The 12179-nt window shown below is 52.4% G+C and overlaps 1 protein-coding gene and 1 non-coding gene across 3 annotated transcripts in view; both read right to left on the reverse strand.

Moving 5' to 3' along the window:
- Positions 1 to 1969: 1969 nt before the first annotated feature.
- The window catches only part of NSD2 (nuclear receptor binding SET domain protein 2), a 97220-nt gene continuing 87010 nt past the window's right edge, over positions 1970 to 12179 (reverse strand). For both annotated transcript variants that reach the window (XM_032135759.2, XM_032135761.2), the window contains 4 exons: positions 6790 to 6931; positions 6395 to 6501; positions 5062 to 5266; positions 1970 to 3124 (listed from right to left, as the gene is read on the reverse strand). In XM_032135759.2, coding sequence (XP_031991650.1) covers positions 2853 to 3124; positions 5062 to 5266; positions 6395 to 6501; positions 6790 to 6931 — 726 coding nt within the window. In that variant the 3' untranslated portion in view covers positions 1970 to 2852. The remainder of the gene's footprint in view (positions 3125 to 5061; positions 5267 to 6394; positions 6502 to 6789; positions 6932 to 12179) is intronic.
- On the reverse strand, positions 7034 to 7158 carry LOC116457159 (small Cajal body-specific RNA 23). Its single transcript, XR_004244930.1, has one exon. It is a non-coding gene; the product is annotated as a small Cajal body-specific RNA 23 (non-coding RNA).

The raw sequence follows: 12179 nt of genomic DNA on the forward strand, positions 1-12179 counted from the left end.
TTATAAAACAGGTTTAATTCTTGAAAATAAGGTAGTTCTGGAAGATGGGCACTGCACACGCCGGGGTTTAGATGTCAAGACAAACACTGCGAAGGGGACCCAGACAGCCACGGACGGGTGTCACCGGAAGAAAGGCCAGCCTGAGGACGGACAGCTGGGTTCTCACTTCAGGTGCCTGAAGAGTTTCCCCCACAGGTGACCACATTTTAAGCTGCCCATTCGGACACATCCCTGTGAGCACACGCGGGTGGGTATGGGTTTAGGTGCAGATCCTGGTTTCGGATGCCAAGGAATCCTGAGGGGTTGGGGCAGTTTTTGTGTTTTGCTTCACATTAATGACGAAGGATTGAAGCTGATGTTCAGGAAGTCACCACGTCCTCAGAACAAAGCTAGGCAGGGCCGAGAGCCAGCCACACCCACGGTCACAGCTAAGGGCCTGGTCAGCCCCAGTGGAGAGGAACCCTGCAAGCTCAGGGCCGCTACCCCAAAGCCTGGCTCCACCGAGTTATCAACGGGCATTGTAGAGACATTCAAAGTTAGTGTTACTTGCTCATTAGTTTCAACAGTTTTTGGAAAGGGGGAGGAACCATATTTAAAATGTTTACAGTATTTCCTTCAGAAAGATAAAATTTGGAAGTATTATCAAAGCGATTAAAAATCACAAGATTTCATGACTGTCCAACACAAAAATAAGTTAATATCTTCTCCCCAAAGTGCACTGCAAAGCCGATTCTGATGTTTTGACGTAAGCATTATTAGTCCCTTACCTGCCGGAAAGGATCTTTTGGGCAAGTGACAGCGGGGCCCTGGAGCCTTAGACTCTTAAGGCATGTGTGGGGACACTGCCCAGCCTGTCCCTATAACAACCTTCCAAGTTAGGGCATAAGGAGCATAAATCTATGAGCCGATCCAGTATTTTCTTAGGACAATTTGGGAGAAGTTAAGAGTCTGAACTGGAAAGTACTCCCACCCTGTCTTAACCGGCGAGTGCACCTCAGGCCACAGCCGTGCGAGCAAGTCAGTGGCTACACAGCTCGTTTCCCCTGGGTCCTCTGTGTAGTTAACTTTGCTGGGGACTGTGATGGGAGAAGGGACAGCCACCAGCCAGTGAAACTTCCAGTCAGTGCTCAGGGAGGTGTGGGACCCTGCAGGGCCACACACCCCTGAACCCCACACTTACAGGTCACAAAACCACGGAGTAGCCGGTGTCAGGTCCAAAGACACTGCAGTTTTTACCAAGGCATAAAAGATGCCACAGAAAATTAACAGGAGCCTCAGCAGCAGTTTTCAAGGGGAGTTTTGTAAACCTCTGCAAGATGGGTGTGTCCTCCTTAGGTTATTTTAAGAAAAGGCCACAAAAAAGCACCTGCTGCTGAATGTTCTCTCCCTCCCTCCCAGACAAGCAGCCCCTCAGGACACGTGGGCAAAGGCACACGTGGTGCCCCCTTCTTAGGGTGCTCCAGACTTCCCAGGGTCGAGGATCCCTCAAAAAAAGAACCAAGTCTTACAACATATGTAGTACTCAGATAGGTCTCACTCTGTAGAACTGGACCTTTTAAAAACTAAGGTGAAATCTCACAGGAAAGTGGGTGTCAGACCTGGCCTAGACCAGTGCCCGTAACGCATGTACGAGGCACGCACACCTGCCAGGCAGGCCTCCACCCCCAGGACCACACCTCTCAGTAGGTGCCCTGGCAGAGGGCACATGTGATCAGTAGAGTCTGCATCTTCCATCAGTAGACCCACAGAGTGCTGAGATGGAAGCCACTCTGGGTGGCAGGAGGGCTAGACTCTGGGTCTCTCTTTAGACCCACGTGCTGGGGTCCCTGGGGCCTGCAGTGCCCTACGGGGCTCCCTAAGTTGTCACTTCCTGTGCTCTAAGCAGACTGCGGTCTCACGCCCTGCAGAAGTCGCTCCTTTCGCCATGGAGCTCAGGGTCGCATCAGTAAACACACATTTCAGTCAGTGGTGATTTGTGAAATAGGTTTAGCAAAAATATATTGAGAATAAAAATCAGAAACTGGTAAAGAAAAGCCAAATGAAAAAAATATACAAAGTTCTCCCCCAAATGTTGATAAGAACCTAGCGAGTTCAGAAGATAGGCCCAGGTGAGAAGTGGCCCAACCCGGCCAGGCCTCGAAAGTGCTCCGCGTGAACTACACGTTGAAAGTGGACGTGTTATTGGCATTTCATTCAAATCCATGGGAGAAAAAACTACGGGAGGAAATCTTACACCACCATTGCTGCCACCACCTGCAAGGCCAGCTTCTCACTAGGATGGAAAAGAAGCATTTCTGAGGAACAATTCACATTAGTACAAAAAAAGATATAGCCATTTCCAAAGAGCAGAGTAATGATCACAATGGCAGTTTCGAGGAATCCAGGGTCAGTCCTCACACGGGCCTCACCCAGCCTCTCCTGAGTGGTGACGGCGCTGAGAGCAGAAGCAGGGCAACGCGAAGCCGAGTTTCTAGCGACCCTTGGGAAAAGCCTACGCTACACATTTCAGAGGAGATTAAAACATTCCATATGCCAATTAACTTTAACCTAAAAAAATAGAGTGGGAGGGAACCTTGACATTCTGAGAAATTCAAGTGTGGCGGTAACGCTGAGGAGTGAGGCTGTTTGTCCAGGAACGCTGAGCTGGGCTCAGACGGTCATCAGTGCAGACGCAGCAGATGCTGCTGAGGATGGCTCAGTGGTGGGGAGGCGCTCCCTCCCAAGGAGGCCTGTACGTCTGTGTCCTGGCGGCTCGAGCTGGGTCCTCTGGGCCAGTTCATGCTCGCCCTCTCCCGCAGGCAGGGCCGGCCGCCCTGCACCGCCCCTGGATCCGGCCAAGCTGCCGCCTGGCGCTATTTGCCCTCTGTGACTCTCCGCCAGCCCCTCCGCCGCCGCCTCTTACCCTTTGGCTTCCCTGGCTCTGGGGGGGGCTTCTCAGTCTTGGTGCTTCTGACCGATGCCGCCCCTAAGTCATGCTCACAGCAGTAGGACCGCCCATCCGGGGTGCAGCTGAAGGCTGTCCCGTCCTGGTGCTCCTTACAGAACGAATTGGGGCAGAGGTGGCAAAATGAAGTCGAAGGTTTGCCACACACGTCACAATGATGCCAAGGACATTCCCACTTCCCTGCAACAGAACACAAGATATGAGCACACAGAAGTGATGGAATGACGACTTCAACATTCTCATGGTTGAAGATGACTTACTACTGTCAGATCAAATGAACACAAAATAGCGCTGGCTCCAGCGAACAGGACGGGCAGACAAACTGTCTCTACCACAGCCTGGGCGGGCTCCCTGGCAGGGCCTGTTGACTCCACAGTACCTGCCAGGCCCCTAAGGACCACCTGTTAGCGTCTCTCTGTTTCAGCAACTGAGAGGAGCTGTGACGGGTGCAGGAGTGTCCCCCAGCCCAGTGTGGACAGGCAGGGGCTGCTGTGCTCATTTCCATGCGACCTGCCCTCTCCCAAGGGACTGATTTTCAACTTGGGTATTCATCTTTCTAGCATGACTCTGTAAAGGCTCTGTCAGGTTAGGGACCACCCTCTCGCACCCATGGCCAACACTTTTCTCTATCGTGTGTCATCTTTACCATACAAAAATGTTTTTTACACAAATATATGAATTCTTTTGAGATGGAGTCTAGCTCTGTCGCCCAGGCTGGAGAGCAGTGGTGGGATCTTGGCTCACTGCAGCCTCCGTCTCTTGGGTTCAAGCAATTCTTCTGCCTCAGCCTTCTGAGTAGCCAGGATCACAGGCGCCCGCCACCACGACCAGCTAATTTTTGTATGTTTAGTAGAGATGGGGTTTCACCACGTTGGCCAGGCTGCTCTCGAATTCCTGACCTCAAGTGATCCATCCACCTTGGCCTCTCAAAAGTGCTGGGATTAGAGGCATGAGCCACCGTGCCTGGCCTGGATTTTCTTTCTATAATTTTTTTTTTTTTTTTTGGGGGGTGGAGTCTTGCTCTGTTGCCCAGGCTGGAGTGCAATGGCGCTATCTCGACTTTCTGCAGTCTTGGCTCACTGCAACCTCCGCCTCCTGGGTTCAAGCATTTCTCCTGCCTCAGCCTCCCGAATAGCTGGGATTACAGGTGCATGCCACCACACCAGTCTAATTTTTGTATTTTTAGTAGAGACAGGGTTTCACCATGTTGGTCAGGCTGGTCTCGAACTCCTGACCTCAAGTGATCTGCTCACCTTGGCCTCCCAAACTGTTGGGATTATAGGCATGAGCCCCCGCGCCCAGCCTCTTTTTGGTTTCTTGTTTTGGGTAAGGGCCTTTTAATTTTTCTTCTGTGATTCCACAGTCATGAGCCCCATGGCGAAACACTGCAAGATTGTAACGGAGGCGGCTGCACCCTTAGGTGTGAGCCATGATGTTTGCGCAGCACCAGAGTCATCTCACGACCCATTTCCCAGACTGTCTCATCACCAAGTGGAACAAGACGCTACTGTTTTCCCACTGGCGCCTGTCATCTCTGAAATGCGTGGTGCTGGAAGGTGGAGCCCACTCTACTTTCCTTCAAACGGAGCCAGATCTGCAGCTCTTTCGTCAAACAGCGGCGCCTCCTGGTGCACAGCGCCATCTCTGAGGACAGCCTGCCCTGCGTATCCAGGACAGGGGCTCTGGGCCCCTCCATTCCCACTATAGTGCAGCCAGGCCAGGACCCTCTGGGCTTCCAGGGAGACGCTGCTGTAGAGATCTTTCTCCTAGGAGGGGCTTTAGTTCCCAGGGCCGCCTCCTTCCTGGCCGCCCCGCCCCCACAGCATGGATGAGGGCCCCAATTCTGCAGCTGGGCCTTGGGCTGCCTGAATCCCTCCTGGAGGTTCCAGGGGCTACCCCGTCACCACATATCTTCTCTGCTCGATGCAGAGATCTAGAATGTGCGGCTGGTGGAACAAAGAAAGGCTCTGCCACCCTGGATCAGGGCCTTCGCTGCATGAGTGCCTGATGCACCTGCACCCAGATGAGGCCCAGTCAGCAGGAAGAGCGGCAGGAGCCGCCATCAGAAGCCTGCCACACAGACACAGCCCCAAGCCACCGTGAGGCTGCACACCCACCGAAGGGCCGCTTGCCAAGGCCCAGGCAGGACAGGTGGTAGGCCTTGGTGCAGAACTTGCGGTCACACAGCACCAGCTGCCCGCCATCACCGCAGCGGAAGCACTCGTCCTCTGACTGCCTCTTCCCTTCCCCTTTTGCTCTGCGCCGCCTGGTTTTCTTCTTGGTCTTTTTGCCCTTTTCCTCTGATGAAAGGGTCGTCGAGGTCTAGAGTCAAGAATTAAGCACAGATCACCGGAAAGAATTACAGAGGCTGAAGCAAATAGAAAGAGAGGGCAGAAGAGCGAGTTATGATCCAGGAACTTCAGAGATCTCTGCAGGTGCCCAACACTAAGAGGGGAGGAGAGGAGTGTCCTCTCCGTGCTCCCCAGACATCCTTAGACTCACTCGACTCAGCGTGAAAAAGCTGAACAAAGACTACGACTAGAGTGAGCTTTGTCGGAAGCCTGCAATGACGCATCTCAGCAGCATCTCAGCAGACACACAGCTCCGGGATCTGCTGATGGGACCCACTGGCAAAGGAGGCCACCAGAGGCAGAACAGCTCCCACCTGCCACCCAGGGTCTCCTCATTAGGAAATTCCACAGGAACGTGGGCACAGGCAGACGGCAGTGACCTGAGGGCAGTGACCATCCTCAGCAACACCGCTGAGGACAGACACCGGCTCAGGGCCGAGCTGGTGCCACTGCCAGGCTTTCAGGCCCAGGTTCTACACAGCACAGGGAAGGGGTCCAAGAGTGCCCCTCCAAATCTCTGTCCTTCCTGGAACCTTGGATGGTGACTGTATTTGGAAATAGGGTCATTGTCAATGAGATCTGTTAAGATTGGGTCACACGGTAGCAGGGCAGGCCCTAAGCCAACAGGACCAGTGCTCTTATAAGAAGGGCAAGTCAACAGTCATGTTCACAGGGCAAACGGTTGGGCGGTGCTGCCACAAGCCAAGGAGCAGCAAGGACTGTGGCCGCCACCAGGAATGGGAGACAGGCCTGGGAAAGAGCCTCCCAAGGAACCTTCAGAGGGTGCACAGCCCTGCCCACACCCAGACCTGCGAAACCATATGCTCCTGTTGTTTAAGCTCCGCGTCTGTGGGGCATTGTTCTGGCAGCCCCGGGAAACACGTTCAGTGAGGAACTCTTGACAACTGGCCTTTGTTGAGAGGCACTGTTGTGCCTGCTGGGGAACCCGTCCTCCCCAGCCCACAGCAGGGACCTTGCTCCCACCTGTCCCAGCAACAAGCCAGCCTGGAGGAAGCCACTGTTCATGGGGGGCATATGTCTCCAGGAGTGCAAAATGCCAACACAGAGCCTGGTGGGAAGGAGGGCGCCACAGCCTTACCTTTGGTCTATCCCCGAGGAATCCACTGCAATTGGAGGCTCCACACCGACAGACCGTTTTTTCATTGCCCAAACAATCGAGGTTGTAGTTAAAAGTCAGCTCTGTCCCTGGGAGAAGAGGAGACAGACACCAAATTGGAAACACATGCCTTTCTCTTCAAAAGCTAAGGGGCGTGTATTAGGTCAACAAAAATACTCTATTATTTTTGTATCTGTACTGGCTTGATCCATGGCCTTTCAAGTTTGCTTGGTAAAAGAGATATTCAAACCAAAAGAGAATTCACATCAGCACCCACCTCCCCCAGAGCCTTTCCAGTCCAGCCCCATGCAGCTCACAGCGATGGCCACTCTGCCCCCATAGCCAGGAGCCCCACGCAGGGTCCCCAGAGCTTCTACCTGCAGGAATGTCACAGACGGCAAACAGGCCCACACGAGTGTCCCCGTTCACTGTCCACTTGAGGGTCTCACAGTTGGGCTGGCAGCTGTGATTCATAAATCGAGAGTAGTTTCCTTTGGGGCCAGCGTCTATTATACGGTCCTGTAAGGTCAAGCAATATATAAGGTCAAGTGTTAGCAATCACGTGTTATTTTTAAAGGGAATTTTCACCATCATAAGGCACACTGAACAAGTTGTGTTCCTTGTTGTACTGAAAACCGTGGTGTCCTGTGTCCACTGAGACAGGACACCCCCAAACCAGTCCTGTTTCTCTTGCTCACAGAGGACAGGTCAGGACCACGTGGAGAGGACCAAGCCTTAGTGAGCGCCGGGGAGGACAGGGAGCCCCCAGCATCCTCCATGATGGCAAACAAGGGAGCTAAGGTCAGCACCAACAGCCTAGCCGAGTGGCACTCAAGGACAAGAACAAGACTCACCCTGGCTGGGCGCAGTGGCTCACGCCTGTAATCCCAGCACTTTGGGAGGCTGAAGCGGGCAGATCACCTGAGGTCAGGAATTTGAGACCAGACTAGCCAACATGGTGAACCCCTATCTCTACTAAAAATACAAAAAAAATTAGCTGGGCGTGGTGGTGGGTGCCTGTAATCTCAGCTACTCGGGAGGCTGAGGCAGAAGAATCACTTAAACCCGGTAGGCGGAGGTTACAGAGAGTGGAAATCGCACCATCGCACTCCAGCCTGAGCCAACAAAAGCAAAACTCCATCTCAAAAAAAAAGACTCACCCAACTGAAAAACCAGCAAAGGATGCAAAGAAACAATTCGCAAAGAACAAATCCAGGCAGAGGTGAAGAAATGCAGATCAGAGTGACAGTGAGCTCTGACTTTGCACCCATGGCGCTGTTGTGACGCTGATGTGATGTTGGCTGAGATGAGGGGGTGGCTGCAGGGCTGGCAGGAAGGCTTTCGAGAGAGCAACCTGATAAGGGCCATGGGAATCGCAAATGCAAGCACAATGTGGCCTAGAACTGACCCACTGAAATCCAGGTGCCTGGAGGCCAAAGGCAGGAACTGGAAACAACATCTCCACCCAGCAGCAGGGAACAGACAGCCCCAGCCTCCACCCAAGGAGCCGCCAGATCCACCGCACAACCGCATGGGGAAAAATCAAAAGGCCACGTAAAGCATAACAGTCACGTGTTCACGCAAAACCACGTGTGTGAATAGGGATAAACACGGGCATATGGACGTCCCAGGAAGCAGCAGGCTTCGGAGTCACTACTCACACGCCGCCTCTGACACAACTGCCCACGCACCCAGCCCTGGTACAATCTCCCAGGGTGCCCCTGTCTGGGACCCCTGGCTCCCTGTCCTTTCTACATACCCACACAGGCCACCCCTTTAAAACCAGAAATGGTACCAGAATGTGGTTCTCTGCAAGGTGCTTTTCACAATAATAAAATGCACTAATCAACCCAGAGTGCCACTCTTCAACACCTGCATGACACCCCCTAACACAGAAGTGGGGGGTGCTTATCCGCCCTCTGCAGATGCTTTGTCATGACGTGCTGAGCCGCGGTGCTGATGTGCACGTTGGCATGCGCACCACTTCTGCAGGGCACCGGGGATGAGGACAGCAGGGGGCAGGCACATGGGACATGCCACCAATACCAACAGGACAACCCAGCCTCTGACGCCTGGCAGCACTGTGTCCAACCTACATTCCTATCATTACCAGCGGGGCCCGGTGCCACTTCCTTCTTATCAGGCCAGTTTTCATCTGTGGGTTGCCGGCCATGTCTTGACCCTGTTTTATTTATCTTAACTGACTTACAGATGTTCCCTAGATATTCCAAACATCAGACCCCTTTATAACAATATGTTGGCCGGGCACGGTGGCTCACACCTGTAATCCCAGTACTTTCGGAGGCCAAGGATCACTTGAGGCCAGGAGTTCGAAACCAGCCTGGCCAACATGGTGAAACTCTGTCTCTGCCAAAAATACAAAAAATTAGCCAGGTGTGGTGATAGGCACCGGTAATCCCAGCTACTCGGGAGGCTGAGGCAGGAGAATCGCTTGAACCTGTGAGGCAGAGGCTGCAGTGAGCTGAGATTGTGCCACTGAACTCCACCCTAGGAGGCAGAGTGAGACTCCATCTCCAAAAAGAAAAAAAAATGTGTCAAAAACTCTCCCATAGCTTCCCAGCTCCCACTGGAATCTTCCCTGCCCAATGTCTTTTCTCACAAAGCTGCCTCCACCTTATGCAACTATTTTACCCTTTTGCATCATGCATTTTCGGTTTGCTAAGTAGTTGCATGCAGCTTTTCCCACCACATAGATTATAAAATGCATCTTCCCCCCTCCTAGCTGTTCAATCCATCTGGAATTGACCTTCGTAAGTGGTGTGAGGGGAGGCATCAGTGCGTGGTATGTGGGCTGCCCAGCCCTGGCTTTGGCCCCACTCCCCCTGGCCATCCGCCTGGGTTTGGGCCCCGCTGGAGTCACAGGAATGCCATGGGGAACATTGTCACCCCCAGGACATGCCCACCCTTCCCACAGTAAGGCTTCAAGATAAAGCACTATCTAGACCTGCAGATATTTCTTTCTACATGGACTTTGAAATTGCCTGTCTAGGTATACTTAAATGTTTTTGCTATTTTTATCGCGCCTACAACGAGCTTGCACTGGGGAAGATTTCCACCCTCACAGCCTCTCCTTTCCCAGCTGGGACATAGCCTGTACCACCACTCGTCCATATCATCTCTCATGTCTGTCAGTGACACTGCCAAACTTTCCACAGAAGCCTGCTCCATTCAATACACACATCAACGCTCTTTGTGGCTCTGCCTACACGAGGAGGACAGGGGAAAACCTGTGGACCTGGCCTCTCTCTGTTGTCACTACAGTTCACATAAGCCCATCACCAAACACAGCTGTCTCATTCTCCGAGAGACACTATTTGCCTCTTGCTGCTCTGCTGTTTCTGCCTGCATCACCCAGCACCTGCAGCCTTGGGGGTACAGGAGTGGCGTGAGCGTCCTGCCTTATTTCTGAACTAGCCACAAGTGTCCGGCTCACCAAGCATCAGCTGGCAGCCGCTGATGTCCTTTAGCAAGCTAAGCATAGTTGTAGTCCTGGTTTCTTGGGAAGTTTTCATCAGGAATCGGTTTGAATTTTCTCCAATGATTTTCTGGTGTTCATGAAAATGACCCTGGATGTTTTCCTCCTTTACCTGATGGGGTTGTTAAGCCCTCCTTGCAGTCCTGGGGTAAACCCTACTCACAAGGAACTGCTCTCCATGCACTTCAGGTGCGCCCTGCCGGCTGGCACACACCCTCACAGAGCCCAGGCCCCCTCCTCCCATGTTCACATACAGGTCCACGCCCTGGCTCGGACCACACGCCTCAGTACATGTGTCTCTGAAAAGTACACGGCACTATTGTGAGTTTGTAAGAAGAGATTTATTTCTATTGTTTCTGTTTTCTAATTTCTAAGTCTCTGCTTGGTCTCTTAAACACTTCCTCCAGTGTATTCTGTCCTTCTTTTCGACAGTGCTGAATTCATGATTATCATCTGTCCAGGATCTCTGCCTTCAACTAAGAGGTGAACTCACCGTCAGCTGTATTCATTGGCCTTTCTCCTGGATCCCACGGGCCAATGGGAAGGCCCTAAATTTAGGGTGCATCTCATCCCCAGTGGTGGCGCTGGTGTCAAAAAAGCCTTCTTCTGTGTCACTGAAACTGGTAGGGCCTGAATTCTACCTTGTCTGAGAACAGCTCCTTTCTTCGACTTTACCTTGGCATACCTTTGGCCACAATTTTTTTTTTTTTAATTGAGACAGGGTCTCCCTATGTTGCCCAGGCTGGTCTCGAATGCCTGAGCTCAAGCAATCTGCCTGCCTCAGCCTCCCAAAGTGCTGGGATTACTGGCATGAGCCACTGCACCCGGCCTGCCCACAATTTTATTTTTAACCTTCCAGAATCTCTTTGTTCCTTGCATGCCGCAGAGAATTCGGTTTTACGATCCAATCTGGAAGTCTTTTAAGAAGTAAGCGAGCCCATTTTCCTCTTTCCAGATGTGCTGGGCACAGTTAGAACACATTCATGTCTTGCTGGTTTCTATGGGCTTTCAGCCTTTCACTGTGAGGCAGAGGAGCTGCTTGATTTCCTGCTGTTGGAGACTCTGTCCTCTCCTGTTGGCGGCCCTTTATGTGACCCGTCAGCCTGCACACCCACATGTAATGTCCCGGACACCCTTGTCCCTGCTTGTGCACACTGAAATCAGCCTGGACCCCCTCCGTCAACTGCCTCTAGAGCCCAGCTCTCATCAGTAGCATTATCTTCATGCTCTCCTTTGTTCCTGAACACACCTCAGCTTCTGCTCCCACCTGACTCAGCGGCTCTGGCTCGCTGGTGTTGGGGATGAACTTACCCTCCTTTCTCCCTGCTCCTCCCATTGCCCCTTCTGGTGGGGGCAACATTCTGAGTACGCTTCACTCCTTCTGGCACACTCACCCCCCTCCCCCCGGCAGCTGCCACTGCCCATCCTGTTACTGGAGCTTCACCTGATTCTGCCGGAGGCCTGGAGCGCCTCTCTCAGCAGCTGACTCAGGAAGGACGTGTTCCTTTAATTCTCTATGCTCCAACCTGCATCTCTGTAGCTGTTACACCCAGAGAGCCACATGCCTGGATAGACACCCCTGGCTCGTTCTGTGGAGCCCACTCTGTCCCGAGCACTGGGTTCTGCTGTGAAGAGCCTCCAGTTGGCCCTATTTCTCCCCTGAGAAGCAATTTAGGTTTTTTGTTTTGTTTTTTTGCCTGGCTATCTACAGGATTCTTGGTTGTGTCCAGTAATCCTATTTATGACATCGCCCAATCTGACTCAGCCCCGCTGAGCCATTCTCTGGCCTGCTTGAATGCACAGTGCCTCTCCTCGGCAGCCCCTGCCCAAGGCGTCACTCTCATCCTTCTCTTTCTTTCCTACCTTCCTTCTTTCCCAGGTTCTTTCAGCTGCACTCTGCTCACTCCCCACATCCACCCTCGTGCCATGCTTGTGGTTCCTACTCTCTAGTGTGTTCCTTGAGGTTTAGGCTTTGCTTAGAAAATAATTTTCTTTCCCTTGTTTCACTCCTGAGTTCTACAAGTTCCCAATCTAGCTCTCCTTTCTGCCTGGCTATCTCTGAATCCTCATATTCAAAAAATCTGGGAATATTAGGGTATAACTTTTATCTGCTTTGTGATAAAAATTTTTCTAAGTGGCTTTTCTCCATCTATAAGGAAGTTCTGCTGTTTTGGGTCAGGATTTTGTTTTTGTTTTAGAGACAGAATCTGTTGCCCAGGCTGGAGCACAATGGTACAGGACCTTGGCTCACTGCAACCTCGGCCTCCGGGG

This window comes from Hylobates moloch, unplaced genomic scaffold, assembly GCF_009828535.3.
Source record: "Hylobates moloch isolate HMO894 unplaced genomic scaffold, HMol_V3 SCAFFOLD_17, whole genome shotgun sequence".
In the NCBI taxonomy this organism is placed as follows: Eukaryota; Metazoa; Chordata; class Mammalia; order Primates; family Hylobatidae; genus Hylobates; species Hylobates moloch.